This window comes from Fusarium verticillioides, chromosome 3, assembly GCF_000149555.1.
Source record: "Fusarium verticillioides 7600 chromosome 3, whole genome shotgun sequence".
Classification (NCBI taxonomy): Eukaryota; Fungi; Ascomycota; class Sordariomycetes; order Hypocreales; family Nectriaceae; genus Fusarium; species Fusarium verticillioides.
Window position 1 is genome coordinate 1,721,230 of NC_031677.1, and position 22,077 is coordinate 1,743,306.

General features: G+C 48.9%; 3 protein-coding genes across 20 annotated transcripts; 1 reads left to right on the plus strand and 2 right to left on the minus strand.

Annotated features, from left to right (window-relative positions):
- Nucleotides 1-310: 310 nt before the first annotated feature.
- Nucleotides 311-3,729, minus strand: FVEG_08045 (CAMK/RAD53 protein kinase). Of its 17 annotated transcripts, none has more exons than XM_018896823.1 (8): nt 3,467-3,710; nt 3,283-3,398; nt 3,034-3,220; nt 2,303-2,870; nt 1,655-2,247; nt 1,220-1,589; nt 825-1,169; nt 406-770 (listed from the first exon to the last, which is right to left on the minus strand). In XM_018896823.1, exons 3-8 carry the CDS (start codon nt 3,073-3,075, stop codon nt 727-729), a joined length of 1,962 nt encoding a protein of 653 aa, XP_018754360.1. In that variant the 5' UTR covers nt 3,076-3,220; nt 3,283-3,398; nt 3,467-3,710; the 3' UTR covers nt 406-726. The 17 variants fall into 17 exon arrangements, with proteins under 17 accessions (XP_018754356.1, XP_018754350.1, XP_018754357.1 ...); XM_018896822.1 differs by having other exon boundaries at nt 3,283-3,356; nt 3,420-3,710; XM_018896834.1 differs by having other exon boundaries at nt 311-770; nt 3,034-3,356; nt 3,420-3,710.
- Nucleotides 3,730-4,346: 617 nt separating this feature from the next.
- On the minus strand, nt 4,347-8,955 carry FVEG_08046 (hypothetical protein). 2 transcript variants are annotated; one of them, XM_018896838.1, is made up of 6 exons: nt 8,385-8,955; nt 8,150-8,283; nt 7,708-8,091; nt 7,592-7,658; nt 6,202-7,540; nt 4,347-6,151 (listed from the first exon to the last, which is right to left on the minus strand). In XM_018896838.1, the coding sequence occupies exons 1-6, from the start codon at nt 8,446-8,448 to the stop codon at nt 4,843-4,845; spliced, it is 3,297 nt and encodes a 1,098-aa protein (XP_018754367.1). In that variant the 5' UTR covers nt 8,449-8,955; the 3' UTR covers nt 4,347-4,842. The 2 variants fall into 2 exon arrangements, with proteins under 2 accessions (XP_018754367.1, XP_018754366.1); XM_018896837.1 differs by having other exon boundaries at nt 4,349-6,151; nt 6,202-7,658; nt 8,385-8,509.
- A 2,841-nt stretch (nt 8,956-11,796) lies between these two features.
- On the plus strand, nt 11,797-17,072 carry FVEG_08047 (hypothetical protein). The gene is made up of 3 exons (XM_018896839.1): nt 11,797-15,077; nt 15,128-15,709; nt 15,768-17,072. Exons 1-3 carry the CDS (start codon nt 12,519-12,521, stop codon nt 16,704-16,706), a joined length of 4,080 nt encoding a protein of 1,359 aa, XP_018754368.1. The 5' UTR covers nt 11,797-12,518; the 3' UTR covers nt 16,707-17,072.
- Nucleotides 17,073-22,077: the final 5,005 nt, after the last annotated feature.

The following is a 22,077-nucleotide window of genomic DNA, read 5'->3' on the forward strand; positions in this document are numbered from 1 at the left end:
AGCTGAATGTGGTTGAATGGTCCATCAGTCTCAGCTCTCGACAATTTTATCTTGAACAAGCCTTGTAGCTCTGGTAAATTCAAACTATTAAGGGTTTCCATGCTCTCCTGAATCGACTTCTAGCTGTTGCATGCTCGGCATGATAATGGATTGTCATCTCAACCTCTAATCGTGGCTCTAGTTTGTTGCTTTCCAGGAGGATTAAGACAGGAATAAGAGAAGAAATTGAAAACAATCTGTACCCGGAAGTCTTCCGATTCTCAGACCTTGATTATCCTGTCACAGTACATATCTTTGACTATATTAGTCTCGCAATTTTGCTGCAAGACCAGGAAGGTCGTGCTACCATTTGTTCCACTTAGCCATATCTCAAGTCAGGGGTTTAACACTTCACAATATAGAAGTGCTACTCGAAACTCTTTCAGCAGGCATTAAAAAACAATCAAGACTTTTCGTACGCTTTCAAGTTACTACTGGCTGATGAGCAGCCCTTCTCAACATATCCATCCCCTTTCCTCTGTGATTGAAGATGTATGCAAGCGAAGAAACAAACCAGAAAGAACAACATCCAATACAAGACACCAGATGATCCCATGTACCGTCTCTATAGAGGATACTCCTTCAAACAATCAATATCGAATACCAACTCAATGATAGTAACACCAGAACAAAGCCAAATACTCCCAGATCCCGCATACTCAACTCTAACATTCCAAACCCACTGATTTATCGCTTGGCCTTGTTCGCCTTGATCTTCTCGCCATTATCACCTATTGGGTAAATGCTCGAATCATCATCCGCGAATAATTCTTGGTCGCCCTTACCTCCCATCTCAATAAATTCGTCTGGTGCCCGTTGAGCGGCAGGGTCAGACTCCTTTGCCACATTGGTAACACGACCTTTGTTCTTTGAGAACACCTTCACAGGGTTCTTGTCCTTGCCAACTTCAAGCTGAGCAGTGACCTGCACAGTGTTGAGAGAGGCCAGCAAGGTTCGCTCACGAGCAGGGGCTCTTCGGTTGACCTCCAGGCCTGCAATGCCTCCGACGAGACCACCAGTGCTGTCATTTACACCCGGGCTACTCTGTGTGAGCCACGGATGTTGCAGGCACTGGTCAATCGTGAATCTCTTCTCAGGATCAACGATCAACATAGAGTCAATGAGGTCGACTGTGCATTGTTAGCAACTGTATAATAGCCTCGGTATGATATTCACTTACGTGCTGGGTCTCCGACGGAGTCCCAATAAGGGGAAGGGTAGTCGAAACGGCCACTCTTAATCTGCTGGGAGAGGGTGAAGGGGAAGTCGCGCGAGTAAAGCTCATCGGAGAAAGGTGGGAAACCACACAAGCAAATGTAAAGCACAACTCCCAAAGACCAGACATCAACTGCCTTTGTGTACTTGCGCTGCTTGGAGTCTGCGAGGATCTCAGGCGCAACATAGCTGGGCGTTCCACATAGTGTAGTTGTGAAAGACTCTTCTCCAATAATTTTGGCCAGGCCAAAGTCAGCAAGCTTTACATGCAGATTCTTATCGACCAGCAGAATATTTTCAGGCTTGATATCTCGGTGCACAATGTTACGTTCATGCTGAACAGGCACGGTTAGCACTGGAACGTCCTTGTAGGACGTGCAAGGGGAATGCCATGACTTACCAAGTACTTGATACCCTGGAAGAGCTGCACAAATAACTTCCTTGACTCATCTTCGCTGAGCTTCTGCTTCATCACAATGTAGTTGAAAAGTTCTCCCTCTGGTGCTAACTCGAGCACCAAGTATACGCGATCACGTTCGTTGAAGGTGTCCTTTAGGCAGAGAACGTTCGGGTGACTAACCCCCATCAATACGCCGATTTCCTGCTGCAAGCCCTCCGTCTTTGAGCGATCCTCCACGCCAGGGTGCTTCGTGAAAATCTTGACTGCAAAGCGCTGACCAGTGGCCTTCTCAACGCATAGATAAACCTCGGCAAAATGACCCTTTCCAAGCTTCTCTAAAAGAGTGTACTGTTGGAGAAAAGCGCTTGTCTGTCGACTCTGGGGGTAGCGGAAGACAAAACGCGCCTTGCCGTGGACAGCAATCTCGTCTTGCTCCTCAAGTTCGCGGCGCTGATTTCGGCCCACGATGGCTTCGTTGACGTACGTCCCGTTGCTCGACAGATCCTCAACAATTGCGACAGTATCATTACCTTTATTTTCGGTGAAAATAAGGCAATGGCGGTTCGACACAATACCGTCGTTAACAACAATGTCTGTTGGTAAGTTAGCTATTGCCATCAACGGACGCCAAATCATTCTAAAACTAACCACACTCGGGATGTCGTCCAATCAGATAGCCACCAGAAGAGACGCCCTTCTCCTTCTTCTTCTCGAAGGCCTCTTCATCTTTCATCGCAGCGGACTTGCCGTTCTCGTTGGTGTGATGTTTGTTATCCTGCTTGGCGGAATCGGCCACTGTGTCTGGTAGGGGGCATGCGCTTCGTTTCTTCAGGACAATCGGCTTATCACCGTACTTCGGATCAAGTGGAACGAGATATCCCCAGACGCCTTCGCGAATTTCGTCTTCGATGTCGTCGGAGATGGCAGGGTGGCGATCAACGAACTGACTGAGCGGCTGAGTGTCTTGAGGTGGTGACGATAGCGCTTGGCCTTGAGAATATGTGTCCTCAGTCTTCTTGGGGGTTATCTCGTGTTGCTTCTGTCCCGGGGGGGTCGCGGTTGGCTCTTTGTTGAGCTCGTTGGAGTCATCAGTAAGATGTGTGAGAGGTGATGGCAGATGCTGCTTGTTGACAATTGGGGTCTTGTCTGGATCAGCCTCGAGGCGCTCAGCTCGGCGAGGTTTCTTGGTCTCAGTCTCATCATCTGGCAACGAGCCCTGCGATGCGAAGCAAGTTAGTAACTGTAGGTGATAGATGGCGCGACACGAGATGGAACGACAGGCGCGAGAAGAGTTCCGAGAACGTCGACATTTTGTCCACCAACAGAATAGACCGTGAATCTTTTCTTCAGAAACGCCAGAGAGAAGGGGATGGACTAACGCGCGGGCGCTTCAATTGGCTCTTCTCGGGTTGCGGAGCCATGGCGATGGCCAGGAAGAGTGAGTATTTGTACGTGAAGCCAAGCCAAGGAGGAGCCGGGTGAAATGGTTCACGATGAGGTGGTACAAGTCTTCAACCAGGAATAAAGGATGCTGGTCAGTGGGGGGCTATCGATGAACAGTGATGCCTTGAGTGAGTGTAAGGATATGTAAGAAAAAGATTATGGACAGGAGGGAGTTGGAAGCGAACCAGGGCGTGAATTGAGCCTGGGCCAAGAAAAGGCTATGGTGGTACTCTCTTGACGGGGAGATGGTGGAGGGTGCCTAGAGCTAAGGTAAGCTAAGGTACCTGAGTGCGACAACTGCCTAGAAGTGGTACATTAGCACCTTTTGATTCGATCCGATCCAAGCCACTTCTAGCAGCCCCCGAGTACCTGAGATGCAAGATGCGATGGGTCGATTCGGGTTCAGTTGAGTCACAGTCGAGCCGAGTCGAGTCTCAGCAGCGCTTCGATCAAAACTGAGCTCCCTCGAAATATATGCCAGCAGTTATAGGTTATTTTATCTGGTCGGAATAGTTCAGTCATGAAGTGCTCACTTGGTCGACGCAGGCGAGAGAGTCACGCTTATGGCCATATTCGCCTCGTGAAATTGTCCATGACAGCATCGGTCGCCTTGTCTCTCAACTGTATTGTAAATGGGCAGGTGGGTCCACAAACGCCAAAAATTCCACTGAAGAATGGATCTCGGCTTGACGTTCCAGTGGAGTAAAGCCACCGCTACCACCGCTAGAACTGCTGCAATATGATGCCTTGCAGGTAGGTCTGAAGCTTTCATCCGATTCCTCCAAGCTGTCAGTGGAGATGACGGGACATAACGGTTTGGAGGTATACCGAGATCGAGATATCAGCCCATGCATGCTTAACCACCAGATGATCCAATACTGTATCTTCCTCAAGTCAATAGGATAGGCACGCACATATTACGCCCATCCACCCACTGTCAACCCCATGGCCCGGTCTTATTGCTTCGCATCGTCATCCGCCGGTTTCAAGTCACGTTGTCTGTCAGGATGAGACATTCGCCTGCCCACACGACGCCTGTTCCTAGCCTCGTCCGTCACGAGCGTCATGAAGAGCCACCACGTTCTAACCTGCTCGACCATGGCTTTTAAATAGCACTGCTCTCTATAGATAGGTCACTCTGCAAGTTAAAGTAGTAGATGTAGCAACAGAGTGGGCTTAGAGACCGCCCTGACAGTCGGATCTCTACTGCAGACTTGCATGTACAGGTCACGGCATTTTCAGCAGCAAATGTTGGCTTCAACTCGACATTACCATTATTCAATATCACCAAGCCTATCTCTTTCCATAAAGTAAGCAAAGTCAAGGTAAGCAACAGCAATGACAACCTGTCAATAAGGTACCCAATGACCTAGCATGCCCCGTAGTGATGCTCTACACGTTCAATGTGCCACTCTCCTTTCTACCGTTAATCCAAAATAGCATATACTTGTGTCTTTCTCCTCTCCCATATTCTTTCCTAAGTGCCCCGGTCTCCACAATGACTTTCCCATTCGTATGGCATGGACAAAGCCATACGCAACGTAAACGCCAGTAAACTCCCTTGTGCTGCCCTTGTCTTCTGTCAAAATACCTACCATCCTTCATTACCAAATACACTTTGTCGTCCGTTGAATTGGCCCATTGCAGGGGCGAAATCGTTTCCCGATCAGTTTGTGTGTCCGAGGGAGATTGCGAAAGTAGCAACAGGAACTTAAGCCAGCTAGTGGTTCCTACTGTCCCGGTTCCTATCTCTCAGGGATGGGAGATCTGGCTAACCTGCCGCCTGTGCTAACTCGTTTCTGTAACCTGGCTTCTTTCTCTCGCTGAAGCCTCTCGGCTGGGCTCATGTTACTAGGTAGTGAGGGCACTGCATCGATCGATCCCTCGATGACCGTACGACCACGCTTCTGCTCGATGTAGATTTGGGCGAAGCGGCCCAGAGGGAACGCTGGCATAGTTGCAGGAATCTCGGCTCCATTCTGAACCAATAGCTCGGCCACAGGGAACGGCACAGCTTTTGCTTCCGCATCGGTCACCGTGTGGGGAGTTCCCGGTGAGGGAGCTGCTGGATCTGCAGCGGCCAGCGCGAGCCACACAGCATGTGTGCCCCTCATTTTGTCAACTGTGTTGGGATTTGCCTTTAGCGCCAATGCATAGAGTACTTGCTGTATCTCATTCTTCTTAATGGCTGCCAGGAGTGTCTCGTCTGCTGTCCCGTATCGTGACAGCGTGGGCGAAATGGGTTCGACGAACAACCGATCTACATACTTTGATGTGATGAACCGGAGTCGCTGTTCTCGGCTTGCTTGTGCCGTGGGCTTCAGCGACTGATCAAGCTTGGCCTCCCAAATCATGTTGGATACCCGGTTCCCGATGAGCAGTAGAAGTTCGACAATATCAATGGTGAAGGACTTGATGTCTAGCGTCAAAGACCGCACCTTGCTAATATGGGTTCCGAGTGATCGGTGAATGCCACTGCACTCGATGCAAAGAATAATGCCCAGATTGATCGATACCCACTCAACTTTGGATCCTGAACCACAATCGGCACACCACAGGTTGCCTTGATCATTGTCTCGAACCATCTGGAGTACCCTGTCAGGGTTCTCGTCATACCCAGAGCTGGAGGTTCTGACTGCGCTCGGTCGCGCACCCACGGTTATCCTTCGGCTCGGTATCCCAGTATTAGCGGTGCTATGATGATTTCCGTGACTCAGCGATTGTGTCTTTCCTGTGAGCACAGAGCCAATATCTCTTCTTAGAGAGGAATCGCCGTTTGATGAGGTCGGCTTCCCTTGGTAGCTGCGTCCTTCCATTGCGCTCTGCAACGCATTGTTTATAGCTGTGATCCAACTATTCATGTCCTCTTCAGAGGTCGCCTGGTACACTCGTTTGAAACTAGGGGTAATGACTTCGAAGCAGAATCGTCTCTCCGCATTACGAGCTTCTCGAACAGATGCCATACGAAGATCGATAGGGTCAATGTGGAGATCAAGTTTCTGCTTCCAATTACTGTACTCTGACAGTTTTCCCTGGTCCAGAACGATCCAGAATCTATAAATCATGTTAGAAAAGGCTTGTCATACCCAGATTAGGAGACGTACTTGTGCCAGCCCTGTTTGTTCAAATTGCGGGGGTCAACATGTCCTCCCGGTCTATTGAGAGCCCACAGAAGGCCTTCCTTTCGATGAGTGACGGCAGATGACATGCTATCTCGCTCCTCAAGGTCCCGAATACCTTTGAACTTGGAGGCAGCTGCAGGGCTTCCAACACCTGTCTGGCCAAGACTGCCTGGAGATCTGGATAACTCCACACCTGATGGAACATTCACCGAACCGGCATTGAGCTGAGACCCGGTGCTGTCAGCACGACCCAGATCTGAATCCGAGGTATTGCCTGTATTGCCGTTGGTGGCGGAGCCGATGGGCATATTGCTTGTAGTGCTAGTTTGCTCGGGTTCCTTGTACGGTGTGTTGCTCTTTTCAAGAAGACGTCTCTTTTCCTCACGCTCTCTTCGTTGATACTGATATTCCTTGTCGGCCTCTTGAACCTCATTGGACAAAGCTTCCAATTGGGGTAGAAGAAACTCAATCTTCTTCGCTGCATCCATAAAACCTCGTGTCTGAGCATCAGCGAACCTTGTCAGATGAGACAAAACCTCCTGTTCCTTGCGCCCGCCGTGCAGGTCCTGCATGAAACTAGAGTAGTCAAATCGTTTAAGCTCAAAGTTTCGTCGCTTGTTTTGGTATTTGGAATCGGCCTCCGCAAGCTTCTTCGCCTTAACCGAATCCTGACGCTGTCCCAAATAACGGGACACATATGCATAATAATCTTTGCTTTCCTCCTCGAAGTCTCGTTTTTTCGACTCGGCTTGTTTGATGTCCACTTGGTATAATTTGGTTACTGGTTCAATAATGATCTTCTGTAAGTTATAAGTGTTTTGTCGCTCATACGCTAAGATTTCCCTGGCAATCTTATCGAAGTAATGTGTCAAAGCAGGTTGGACGGCGTTTGCATTGGTTGCTGCAGCTTCTCGCAAAGCATCCACGAATGCGGTGAAAGCATCGTTGGCTTCACTCTGACAAGAATGCGCATGTTCTGCTTTCTTCAGAACTTTCTTCATCTGAGTCCTCATGTTGCCTGTCTTTTGCTCCAGAGCTTTGAGGGTAGCCCGAAAAACAGGACCGTCATCGCTGACCATAGATTCCTCGTTCGGCTTGGGACAGGCTATGTCAACTTTGACAGTCTCTTTGGCCTGTGGGAAGCCTGGTGTAAGGGGCATTTCGGCCGGAGGAATAAGAGGCGAAACAGGCTCGTCTATGATATCCGGAGCGGTGATACGAGAGTCGACTGATTGGGACGAGGCAACGCGAATCTTAGGCGGAGATGCCAGGAGAAAAGGGGGCGAAGGTGAATTTGGATGGCTCAAAGACGCGGGTGTGCCTGAAAAAGCATGAGCAGATGAAGGATAAAGAGCATCTCGAGGGTTAGTACCTGCAACGAAGTAGGAGAAACTAGCTAGCGTGTGCAGTCGGTGAGCTCGAGGGTCATACTCGACAAACTGCGGGTGGTTAGCACGCTTGCATAACGCGAAAGGAGTGGCACAGTACGCTGCACGAGTTCCTCCAGCCGCCACCCTTATCCTCAGTAGGCTTCGGGGACTTCCATTTCCATGTCCATTCGAACGATACTGACGGGCTTCCTCCTGTAGTATAATCGCCGACTAATGCGACGTTGGCATTTCTATGTAGATTTGGGTCGGCATGAAACTCTCTGGTCACCAAGTTCTCGACTTCTTTCAAATTCGAGGCGTAGACGTAGGTAAGGCCCGATATACTGGTATCGATTGGACCGGATGCTGGCTCAGACGAAGTGGTTGGTTGCGCAAACTGCGCCTGGCGCATAACGAATGTAAAGGAAAATATGAGCTCGTCATCGTTGCTGAGCTTGACTAAGAAGTTCGGCGGTGCTGTTGGATTTGAAATATCAGGATCCTGTGGTTAGGTCAGTCACTGACGCCGCAAAGAAAGGTCGCAAACTGTCGCAACATACCTGGACGAACTCTACAGGAGATGTGTCGCCGAGAGGTCTCTGGGCAGAAACTCTAGTCGCAGGAAAGGCATTGGGAACGAAGTTTACAGAAGTGCGCTTCCGTGGGTTTGTAACGACTAAAGAGGATATGCTCACTGCAAAACAGAGTCGGTCAGTTAGAGTAACAAGCCACAACCTCAGCGCAGGCCTCCAGCGAGATCCAAGGGCAAGGCGGGGAAAAGGTATGACAACGTACATCTATTCTGGTCTCTCAAGTAGAGAGCAGGCCCCTCCTCGGGCTTGCTGCTGACGATGCCCATCGTCAAGTAAGTCTGAAGGGCAGCGATGGTCAAGATACGAGGAACGATTACAGTGTCGGCTGGGGACCAGTAACTGGAGCTGTCGGGATCTTTAAAGACGGACTGGAGCGACGAACGAACGAACGCACACTGGGGGGGCGCACAACGACAGGCGACACTGTGACACCGTGACAGCGAGCTGCTGCAGCCAACAGGCAGAATAGCGCCGGTACGAAAAGTGGTAGCGCGGGGCTCAGGGCGGGACAGGGGAGCCCGTCATCTGGCGCTGAGCCAACCGGAGTGGCCCACTCGCACCTCGATTAGGTGTAGAGCCAGTATCAGACTCGTGTGGCTATTTGCGACCGCTCGTCAATCGGCCGCCAGGAGTCAAGGTCAGATAACTAACGTAGTCGATAAGTAGATAGGTAGGGAAGTATGTAACTGCTGTTGACTATCGCGTATCCCGCATATAATGAATGCGCCAAAGTCCAAGGCGGCGTACGAATGTGGTGAAGCTATGGGTGCGGGTCAAGTTAGGCAGTTATGAACTCAACTCCTGTCATCAAGAAGCAATAAGATAAAAAGAGCTGTTGCCTGTCGTAGTCGTAATTCTATCAACGACAGGGTGGACATAAACGACAATGTTGAAAGTTGTTGAATATTCGCGATCAAAGAGCCAAGGATGATGAATGGCCGTCTCTGGAAGTGTACACAGTTAGGTAGGAACGAACAAAAGCGGCATGTTAGAGATTTATCTCGAGAAAAGCCCAGCAGGGTACATAGGGGTTGTCAACGAATTCGAAGCGGCTAGGTAGAGCAGCAAAATTGAATTCCATAGGTAGGTAGGTAATATACCCAAGGATTATTAGGAAACCTAAGAGGTTTATCGTTCTTCTTCTCTCGTCGGCTAGGATATTGAACAGAGGAGGGAGGAGTCTCCTCACCTAATGTACCTAATCAAAACCCTTTACCTACCCTACATAATTTACCTAGGGATACATGCCTTACCTACCTATAATAATGACTTTTGAAGTAAGTTGCGTCTTGTTGATGACAGATACGGTGAATTGATCAGCTCTGCGGTCTCAGTGTAATACATGCGAGTCACAAAGCGAAGACTGATTCAATTAGAGTGCTGCTACGTACTGGCCACCTACCTGCCAATTCAGTCGTATTTACCAGTACTGTGCAACCGTTACATTCGCTGATTCACTGTATTGTTCCACTCAGGCACTAGATTTTGTCTTTCTGATTGATGCAATCACATAATGCAGGATTGAATATCAGGCACTTCTGTTAACGAGAGATACACGCAAAATTCAACCCTCATGTCATGAGTATTTCCCCTTTTCCTTCTCCGATTGTCGTTATATCATCTACTCACCCACATCATGTTTAGAACCAGATTGAGAGATCGGGAGTCGAATACTAAGAAAAGCAGGGAGCTAGCCTTTAACCGGTCTGAGCCCCTTGTTGTGGTTGGCAACCGGCCACACTAGAGGTAACTCTTGCTTTACTGGGCTGTTTGCTATCTCTAGGTACCTGTATGCTAACCAAGGTAGGTACTATGGAACCCAACCTCCACTATGGAGCCTGTAAAAGACCAAGCACCATCGAGTGCCAGGCAAGGTACCCGCAGACCCTCCAAAACCAGGCGATGCAGTTACATGCGTCAATTTGAAACACAGCGGCGCTGTTGGTGGGCGCTAGGTTGGGCTCAGGCTGAATTCGAAAGCGTCCAGTTATAGGTGCATTTTGGCGTTGCTGAATGATACTGGACGATCACTGATACATCTTCAGTGAACATTCGATGGGTTGTCTAATCATCTGCTCAAGAGAAGTGATCCCTGCACAAGCAAATTATCGTCTCTCGAGAACTGATCATATCTCAAACCTGTCACACAGTACAGTATCTAACTTAGAGTACCCATCGACTCCAAGAACTTTGTCTGACCCTGGCTCATTTTCGGATACTCTAGACAGGGCACTCTTGCTGCTGATCCCTTCAGCCATCTCCAGACTCCTGCCAGGGCCCTTGTCTTTAGGTGGTTCCTCTACGGCGGGGTTTTGGGTTCTTCAACATCCATCGAACCCTACATACTATGAGGGTACAGTACGTAATAGTACATACCCGGATACCGTATGGAGTAGGTCGATGGCCAATTGCCTGGTGCATGCTCGTCATCCTCCATGAGTCAGGTGGTGATAACCGACAGCCGCACAGCGAGAGATCTAGTGCTTTTTCACATGACAAATGTGCAGATAGATATTGTATGCGGACACTGATAGCACAACTCTGACACACCTACTCTATGAACGAGGTACAACACGCAACACAAGATATCGATCTCCGCAACCTCGTGAGCCACCTCAACGAAAATGGGATGTATTCAAGACACGAGATTCTTACACATGATCACAACCCGAAGCTTCCAAGTACCTTACTTAGTTGATGCTGCTACTTGACTTGGGTACCCAGTCTTCGGTTCATGTTTTTAGATAGTGGCTCAGCCCTTCGTCAGCGCTCTGTAGACATTGGATGTGTGATGACTGCATTTGGGGTGATGCTCAATTTATGTTAACACCTGAGGTAGTCATATAGCAGTCAGAGTCGAGGACAGTCAATCCTTCGACAGCCAGGTGCCCAGTCAACGTCCAGGACACATCACCCAGTGCAATGTAAGTACACCAAACATCGACAACTGACTTGGGTACAATCAAGTGCCCCAACTTTATATCTTTGTACAAGAAAAACCTCCGAGGTACCGTGGGGACATATTACATCTAGAATAAGATATTGATAAAAGTATCAAATTATTAAGGAGCCAATACAAAATGATAGATTGATTCTGGCTATTATCGAAACAAATCATGACCAATGGCAAGATATTAGTGTGAACCATGAAGATGCCAAGCAAAAGAGATAAAGATGGGACTATGAAAGGAAAACTTATTTTTATCTAAATGTGTTCATGCAGCGATTGCATTCAATTCCTAAGCGACCACTGGTGCCCTGGGTATGGAGAATTCCATTTGCAGACATTGGATCCAATGTGTCCCGCCTTCATGCTATGATTACACGAAGAAACCCATGAACTGCAGAATGCCATGATGGAATTGAATTCCTAGCGATTATACATATAAGCGCCCAAACACGACGTTGTTTATCATTGGATAGGATCAAACTAGCGCTCCTCAGGGTCCTACGGCGATGCCATTAGCGGGCTAGCGGTGCAAGGACGTGTCCCGGCCATGTTCCTCAGCCCATGGGCTGGCTGAATGGATGACGTCTCGCCCCATTCCTTGGGCTGGGAGACTCTTATTTTGGGCTGGACCTTGTAGTCTTGGGTCCCATGTTAGGCTTTGTGTCAACAGTGAGCGACGATTAGAGGGGACGGAAGGCTAATTGTATTGGATGGGATGGTGCAGGCTCTTTAATGCTTCCTTTATGCTTCAATCGATGGCCATCACTCTCTCTCAGCTAATCAGATACCTATGCTACCACAAACAAAAGGTTATGTGATCTGTCGTTACTGTGTTCCCCGTCTTGTTTCATCCTTGTCTCTTTGACCTCTTGAAGCACTGCGACCGGGGCGGCTCTGACCTCCAGCTCCATCCTGGACCATCATCACTTCACCGTACCGTCAATCTTTAATCCATCAACTATCCTAGGCTGGAGCAGGCACATATCGACTTACAGTCGAAACAAAGCAAACAAACCACTTTGCTCCACAACTACAAGGAACAGGATCCAAATTTTGACATTCCATCTAAACTCACCGCACATCTATCTAGGCATTGCTCTTTGGCTATCCAGATTTGATAGCCCAGATAGATATCTTGGACCCTTCGCTCCTTTTCTCCCTTGTCGCGCACGTTCGCCCAATCCTCCAACTCACCATCAGCATCCACCTTTGCTGAGCACATCTCACGTTTTGACCGATACCCAGTGTCATGAGCTGGGGCGCGTAAATAGACCATTTTCTTAGGTATCATCTCGCGTCCCGAGCAATCTCCATCCTCACTTTGTAGGTCCTTGCACTTGTCATTGCCATACCGCTGTCACTGTCGCCTCCCCTCGATCGTCCACAATGTCGTCAGAGTCCCGACGCTCCTACAATCCAGGCCGTCGGATGGGCAGCAGCAGAGATCTTGGTCGAGCTCGCGCAGCTTCCAGGGCCCAAGCAATTGTCGTCGAACATGATGAAGCCCGCAGCTTCGCTCTCCGATCCGCTTATCTACACTACCTCCTTCAGCCCAAGGCCAAACGAAAGCAATATGTTCCAGCTCCAAAGCAACCCGTCCGAACTCACACCAGCGTCGGCGCACTCGTCCAAGAATTTACCTCCGGCTCTTCTTCAAGCTTCAAGCTACCTCACAACTTTACAAGTGCTCTACTCGAACGTTGCGGCGGCGTGCTGAGGGGTAGCGAACGCCTCCCAGGTTATAATGATGCTGCGGTTAAGCGAAGCTTTGCAGAAGCTTACACTACCTTCTCTGAAAGGAACTTCCGCAAAACCATCGACAAGGAGAGGAAGCTTGAGCCGCTCATACTCATGTTTTACACGTCTACCACCAAGGCCGCTCAGAAAGGTGCCGCTCCTGATGACGATTCCTGGAAGCTTATTCCTGACCGACACCTTGCTCTCTTTGTTCGCCTGATTGCCACTATTCTTCGGGACCAGGGCCACGATCGCGATAAGACTGAACTCATGTCCAAGCTGAGTGTTCTCGAGAAGAAGCTCCTGACAAATGATCAAAACTTGGTTGGCGGTGGATCTGACGGCGCTGGAACGACGATCGAGGTCGTCGTACCTTTGAGTTATGATGTCAAGGACATGCCCTTGGTTCAGCAGGTGGTCAGGATCTTCGGACTGAGTCTTTCGGAGGCACAAGCCGAGATCAACGAGAACAAAGGAGTGTGGACAGAAGAGGCTGCACTGAAGGATCTCAAGTCGTACCAGCACAGGCTAAATTCAGACATGCCCGGTGCCCTGAGGAGTGATGACTTTGATCTTGATGAGGCCTTTCAGGAGTGGAAGAAAGCCGAGTCTCCTCATCTGTCCCAGATGATGCTTGATATTTTGACTGCCAAACCAGAGCTTGCCAAGACATCGAGCAGCAACATCGACAAAGGCTTCTCCAGTAGGCCCCAATCTACATACAGCGATCCAGCGTTTGATGCTTCAATGGGCTTTGATCCAGCTATCAACCTCGCTTCTCTGAACATTGGTGGTGATTCTAGTATCCGAACAGTCGAGGAGAATATTTACACCTTTGTCCCTCCAGACCCCAGAGCCTTCTTCAAGTACATTCTTAAACATGCTATGACCTTTGACCAGATCAATAGCGACCCTGACCTTGACTACCAACCCTTATCAAAACAATCCATGGACCTTTTGACTGAATTGTGCGTGAGATGGAGAGTGCCCCAATGCTCCAGGCTCATCACTCTACTTGAGGTTGCATCACGCAACTACCTTGATCGGGAGTTGCTCCCCGAGGAGCTGGATGCTGTTTTCGATTTTGTCAAAACACCACTGCCAGAAGTCAAGAAGCCTCCTCACATATCAAACTACTCGACTCCCCTATCTGAGATCGACCCTAGCCGCTGGACGGTGCATGACTTTGCCGTCTATCAACACACTCTGAATACCCTTCATGAGACACTGCTCCGTGACCTTTATGATAGGATGGAACAGTGCTATGATACGAAACCACCCCAAATCGGCGTCGTCCAGTACATCTTGGACAATCACATCTTCAGCGACCCATGTTTCTCTCCTAGACCTGAGGCTGCTGAAGAGTTCTCTCAACACCTCAGCCAGCGTCTCCACGATCAGGCTCAAGAGGCTTACCGCCAGTATATGGAAAAAGAGATATCAGCTGACCGGAATGACTGGGATTTTGCCAATGTGGTCAAGTTGGGCAAAACAGTCATCAAGCTATGTGAGAGGATCAACAAACGCTATAATAAGAATCCCGAGATTATGGGCGTAAATCCATTCCAGATCTTGGTCGAAGAAGTGTTCCCTCGGTTCGAAGAGGACGCAAACGCCATCATTGAGTCCATCCTGGAGATGGCTCAAGAGACTGGCACTGAACTCGACATACAAGATGGCTTCGAACTGTACAGAGAGTTGGTTGCAATCCGCCGCATCCACAACGATTCTCTACCTGATCGGCCATTTGCTTTCAATGTCGAGGACCTTTTGGTCGATTTTGTGTGGCGATGGGTTCGTGCAGCCGAAAGCAGAGTCGAGGAGTACGTTGAGCAAGCAGTCAAGCAGGATCAGTTCCAAGTACGCACTGAGAACCCGGAGGATATCCCACGGGATTCGGAGAGGCACAGTGTTTCTATCATGGACATATTCATGTTGTTCAACCAGACTCTTGATACTGTCTTTAACCTCAACTGGGGCAACGATGAACATCACGCCAGATTCATGACATCCCTCTCGAAGGCATTTGCCGCAGGTATTGGCAAATACTGCGAACTTGTTGATCAAAAATTCGCGAAAGAGATGGACCGTCCTTCAGCTGAGGAGTTGGCGGCACAGACCCAGACTACTCAAGAGAAATGGATGAGATATGCGAAGGATGCCTGGAACAATAAAGATCGGGTCGAGCCTTTCCAATTTTACTCAGAGGTAATCACTCGGTATGAGATGCTCTTTATGAATACTGCTAACGCTAACAGTCCTTTGTCAAACTGAACAATATCGAATATGCCATGCAGGAGCTTGACAAGTTAGAACGGACTATGGATCCCGATGCTTGCGCTGCACTGCTAGAAAGAATTGACGGACCCAAGAAAAAGACCCGCCGACCTAATAAATACACCTTCACGATCAAAGTTGTTGAGGCGGAGGATCTCAAGGCGTGTGATGCCAACGGCTACAGTGATCCTTACGTGGTATTTGGCGACGAATACCAGAAGAGACTGCACAAAACACGGATCATTCAGAGGAGTCTTAACCCGCGTTGGGACGAGACATTCGACATCACAGTCCAGGGCCCAGTCAACATGATCGCAACCATTTGGGACTATGATACTTTCGGCGACCATGACTATGTTGGACGCACGTCACTCAAACTCGATCCCGTTCATTTCAGCGACTATTTGCCGCGCGAGTTCTGGTTGGACCTAGACTCCCAAGGTCGACTACTTATAAGAGTTAGCATGGAGGGCGAGAGAGACGATATTCAGTTTCATTTCGGAAAGGCCTTTCGCCATTTGAAGCGCACTGAGAGAGATATGGTCCGCAAGGTCACGGATAAGGTAAGGATCCGACTCTTGTACAAACGTGACCGAAAAACACATCACTGACAATGAATAGCTCACTTCTCAGATCAATCACACATTGTCTTTAGAGACTCTGAGACATCTGCTCGGTACTGGCGGTATTGGCGCGTCGGTAACAAGTCTCTGGAAAAAGCGAGCTTCAACAGTGCCGACTGCAACTCCAGCGCAAGTTGAAGCGGCTCTTGCACCCCTGTTTGCATACTTTGACGAGAACTTTGCTATCATGAAACAGACATTGACAAAGGCCACCATGGATGCTGTCATGGCACGACTCTGGAAGGAGGTCTTGATGGTGATTGAAAATCTATTAGTGCCACCTCTGTCTGAAAAGCCTTCCCAACAGCGACCCCTTACACGTAAGGAGTTGGATATTGTCTACCACTGGCTGGACTTGCTTTTCCAATTCTTCAATGCCAGAGACGATTCAGGAGAGCAGCTAGGTGTTCCAGCAGAGACCCTCAAGTCGCCTAAGTGGCACGAGCTGGCATCGCTGAACTTCTTCTATTTCGAGGATACTAATAGTCTCATACGCGAGTCGGAAAGAATGGCAGCTGCAACAACAGAACGCGCACGCCTGGCTCTCCAGCAGCAGAACTCACAGAGTAACCGCCTGTCAGCTCCGGCTGCTCTCGGAGCCTCGCTGGGCGGCGCAGGGTCGTTCGCAAGCATGGGTACCATCAGGCGTGGCAAGAGTATTATGATGAGTCGTAATCTGGGCACTATGCGAAAGGCCAAGGAGGCCAAGCGCCGCGAAGCGCAAGCTGATCCGAGCGACGATATGATCTTACGCATCCTCCGTATGCGGCCAGAAGCAGCGCACTATCTCAAGGACCGACATCGTCAGAAGGAGAGACAGGCTGCCACAGCTGCTGCGGCGCTGATTGTCAAGAATAGTGTAACGCAAGGTTGGAACTCGTCTGCGGGCCCTGCTTTCAGTGGTAACTTTGGGCGTAACAACTTGCCGAGGCGATGAAGAGTGGCAGAAGGCAAGAGGGGGGATCATGGACACAGTTCTCGGTGATACAACGGACATCACTGGTGTGGTTTGGAAGGCCTGCGAAGGTTTTTATGATGTAGGTTGGTTTGTATTTTTGTTGATATGTACCTATCTATCCGGCAGGAAGACAACGCATCAGATACCCATATTCGTGTGTACAGGAAGTTGCTTTCTTAGTTAATTATACATGGATGTTTTTTCTCTGATCGGTAACTATTGGGCTATAGAATAAGTAGACGTGTTGGTTGCAGTCTGAAATTCTCATCGGTTCAGTGTGGTGGTAGTGCTGCTGTGTGAATTTCGCATGATTGTCTGAATACGAGACAGTTTATTTGAGAGCAACTCCATATGTGCAATTGGGGTCACCCACGTTGAGACTCAGTGCACTTGACATAGCAGAAGTAACTGAAAACTTAAGCAAGATGAATAAAAAGACCAGTGGTAAGCTTCTAGGCACTCATTCAATGTCGAAGGTCGCCTGTTCCTCAACATCTTATGCATACTGACCTACGCTACCCTACATCTGGATACAGCGTTCGATGTAGTCGCAGGATAGTGGCTTAACCTGATGCAAGCAAGCATGAAATTCAGCCTAATGTTGTGAGCACAACCCAACGGCGATCAATGCTTGTTGCCGATCTCCGAGTTGGCTAAGATCAGGAGTGGAACAAGATGGAAACATGGTCAATCGCAAACCAGCAACGTCTAACAAAACAACAATCCTTTAACCTGTGCTATCTATGTCTTTGATCTTCGAGACATGCAAGAAGCAACATACCATGTGCGCCTCGGCCAAGCAAAAGTGGCGCGTAAGACACTGTGACCATACCTGCATTGGTTTAATTCAGGGTCAAGTTGTCTTGGAGAGGAGGTTTTGAGGCCGTTTGGTTGCATCCCACAAAGACGCCTCCCGCGTAAACGAAGCTGGGGATAGATATGGGTTCCCCAGCACGCAAGCACGAATCAGGGCCGCTTTGTCACCGATACCGAGATCCAACTCAGATACATAGTACATAATAGTTAGCAATGGTCCACGTCTTGTCCGCACCGAGCAAAGGTGGACCAAGACTGCAACAAACAGCCCTGGAGGCAAAGGGATACTGGCTAGACGGGCCATAGCAGAATACTGGTAGTTACAGGGAGTAGACTAACCGTTTAAAATGGATGCAAGCTAAGACTAGCTCGGTGGTCTGCTGGACCCTGCTCACAGAGAACAACGGCCGCCGAGGTGGGAAAAGTGACAGCATTTTCAGGGTCCTTTTTGAGGGTCCAATTCAACTCCACTGAAGTTGAGCCGGCTTGTCCGTCAAACACAACCTAGGGCGGAGCACTTGGTCAATCCGTTGTCCATTGTTTGTAGAAAGGGCAAAGCAAAAAGGGAGAGGAGAAGTCATTATCACTTTTGTTCATAGTTATTGACTGACCTCTGACCTGGTTGGCACGAGCGAGTGCGATATGTAATTTGGCAATGCAGTTAGTTGTGTGTCGTCGTGCTGCATTGAGCCCCTGCTTGACAAAATTCGGGACGATGATCTCTCATGGACCGACGGTTTCAACAGAACAGGGCATTTGGAATTAGGTAGGGTGTTTTCTGGAGGAGGAGACCAACACATGTCTAGAAACTCCTAGTACATTATGTCTGTACATTCACAATTCAGCACCTAAGTATCTAGGAGTATCGACATGGGACCCTTTTACGCCCTCCTCGCTACCACACTCGACATCGAATCCGACCTGTTTGGTAAAAGCTTGCAGGGCCACTCATCACAAGAGGCAATTCACCGAGTGGAGATGGGCCGATACTGTTGAGCCCTTGGTTTTGGTTCTAGAAGAAAATGTCATCCAGGCCAAGCCAGTGGCGGGTTCCATGGTATTGTAATACGCGCGATTCGACATTGCTTTGAGCCGGTCTTGGACGGTTTTGGTGGCGATTGACAGTTGGATGGCATTCGGGGTACCTCTTTTGGCACGACGACTGAAACTGACGGTGCTGGTAATAGCTCAACGGCTTCAGCGTTGCTGAATGAAAGCAAACCCAAGGCACATGATAGGGAGAAAGCTGAAGCTCATGAAGCCCAGAACCACAGATGAGTTTGAGGATATGAGGCAGTCCTTGGTAGCCGCCTTGAGTACCAGTCCAATTATTTGTGAGCAACCAGTTGTCAAGTGCCGCCGTTTTGTGAAGAATGCGTTGCTCTTGACCCTTGGCCCTCTACTCCATAGCTCACTACTCCCTATTATCCCATCCCTTTCGTGCAATGTCTCTGACCGTCGATCTTGAAATCAAAAGCCGAGTAGTACACGTGCTTCTGTGACTGAATGGATTCGAAACATATCTCACGTGGGCTACAAGCCACCAATCTCGAAGGAGTACGGGCCAGCCCCACGTACAGTATGCTCAGATGTCCAAGACAGTGACAATGGTCGAAATACCCGTCAGAAGAGGCTCTTGTGTCTAAACTATACCGTGCGGACTAAGCAGCGCCTTGCGAAGATCCTCAACTGGAATGAGGGGCTTTTTGTTCAAGCGGCAACGACATGAGCAATTGCCAAGCTCGAATTTGATTTGCCCAAGACAGGGCTCCAAAGATGTCGTCCACACATATTAGGAGTTGGATCAAGGGCGCCCCTGTCGGTGAATAAGAAACCGACGTGCCGCAGCTGCACCATGACGTTGGTGGCTGACTCGATTTTGACCTCGACCCACCAGTTGAGCGACCCCTGAACTCGCGATAGTAATTACTGCAAGGTAAGGAAGGGTATTGGATGTTATCCCCATCAGATGCTCTCCTACCATATCTTCTTTCTCGCCAGTGAGCATTGGTGTGCTTAGCCAAGTCTCCTCGCTGTGTTGGTATGTTGTCTTGAGGTATAAGGGCCGGTCTTTGAGAATGCTAGCACAAACTACTAGCCATCCCCGATATCACTGGCACAGAGGCTGGGTCACAGGAGTAATCATTAGCAGCATGCGCTGTGCGGACCGAGCGACAACACTTGCGCCAGCCTTGCCTGAAACACAAGACACTGTCCATCACAATGCCCATCTCATGGCGTATGTCCTTACCCTGTTGCTCGTAATTGGTGGTACTGAGCAAACACCACGTACTCTGTACCATTCGCGGCGATAGCACGCTCCCCCGTGGCCAACAGCCCTGGGTACTAGCCAGCTGCTCAGCTCTATGTAATTTGCAACCTGCGGGGACCAAGTCAGTCCGGAAACAGTAAGCATCTGTTGAGAACCGCACAGTGCTAAGACACCTGAATCGTCGGATATATGTTTTCATTTTCCAGACGGCCAGTGATGGCTACAATATTCTCTGAATAGCATTGTGCTATAGTTAAGTGGAAGATGGAGCAACCTTCTGGTGTGACCCAGAATATTTACTGCGAGCGAGCATCTTTCTAGTGCAGTCAGAAGACCGATGGGACAATACCTATATCTATTATGTGAGTGATGGTGCATGAGAAAGTCGGGTCAAGAATTCGGATAAAGATCGCGGTGGAAATACTTACCCTAGTTCATCCTCGGACTACCTAAGCAAGGGGGACCCCTATGTACGAGCCCACGAGGATGCCGCTTATTATTATTGACAGTTCGAGAAGCCCATTTCAACAATGGAGGAGCCGCGTCTACATAAGTAGATGTCACACTAGATGGATCCATTTGCAAAATCCACTAACACGAGAACACATTCTTTATGCAAAGCCGTGACTGTTTTCTAGTTGAACAAACATTAACGGTACTGAACATAATATGGCCTCTTAGGTAGTCTCCAATTCTCACTCGGTTAAGGGATGGGCAAGTATCATCACTGTGCGAGTTATTTAGCATAGTACCACCCCACATCAACGGCCTTGGCCCTTGGCAGCCAGGGCTTGTACTGATGAATGCTCGGGACTGTTGGCAGTGGACATCCTTCGAATGGAATGGGGAACGTCTTGTCGTTCTGGGCAGGATTTGGAGGTGGACCAACATCGAGTTGTTTCTTGCGACATTTCTCTGCCAGCTAATAAGAGTTAAGTTCAACTTCGTCAGTAAGCAGGCTAATCAACCTCGACTTAGAAGGTATATCAAGCTATCTATGTAACTATAATTGACCCAGGCGTTTCAAATGCCTTTGAGTTTAGTGGTAATTAAACCCTGGGGCCTTCTGGAAAGGGTGCACGCCACTCGTAACCGTCTACCGGTATTTGACCGCTCCGCGGGACAAACGACAAACCAGTAACTAGAGGGAAGACATAAAATAAATGGGAAATTGAATACTTCTGAAGCGGCTGCGGCACTGGCATAATATGTATCCACATGACAGTGTTTCTTAAGCTGCTCCTCTCCTTGCTTGCGCGGATAATTTGCTTTTTACTGGAACGATAGGATGCTGAAATATTTGGGAAGATTGATTCATATGAGACGAGAGACGCCTTTTGGTTTTGAGGCAGAGCTACTCTATATCAGTGTTGTACCGACTTGAAAGCCTTCTGGATAGGTAGGAGTAATAGAGAAACATCGAAAGTGACACCCTCCATCGTTTCTCGTTCAATCATCCATACAATATCTCAGCCGCCTCTACAGATGTAGTGCCCGTAAGACATTAGCGGACAGTTATAATGTCGATCGATTCGTTCGTGCAGCCGCCAGCCTGCATTAGGGGCGGGGAGAGCCTCTGGGCATGCTGCCATTGGCTATCAAGCTTTAGATTTCCCCAGAAGGGCCCTTGTTAGAAAAGTGACATTGCTCGCAGACTCCGTTTGCTTTGCGAGGCAGCCTGCCACTATCGACTTACGGATATGGTAAATTGGTTTTGGGGCCGAAGAACGTAGTCTTTTCAGGAGATTTGGGGTTTCTTTCAATTGAGATATGTGATATGTGAGAGAAGCTACCTATAAAAACAATGACTTTCGTAACCCCAACCCATGTACCTTACTTAGGTACCTAGAGCCTCCACTTAGAGGCAATGGAAGGGACGAAAAATAGACTGGCGTCTGCATGCCATAATACCAAGGTATACAAGATTTTGAACTGCATACGCAATCATGTATCCGTAGCATTTTCGGGGACAGGAAATGCATTTATCATGAGAAATGCCATTTTTCTACAACATGAGTAAACCGAGATTTACACATAATTCAGGAGGCAGACCTACTATGCATACCGTAAAAAGCCCCAACTGCAATGGAAGGTTTCTTTGCCCCCTCCTCACAATACCCTGCTGTGATCACTCGTTTCCCTACTACTTTCGGGGTTCCCACTCCACCGTTGATAGATATGGTTTCGTCCGCCAAGTTTCAGGCTTCGACTAGATCACATCACAGTCCAATTTCACTTCATTGACAGCTCGTAGTAGAGTAG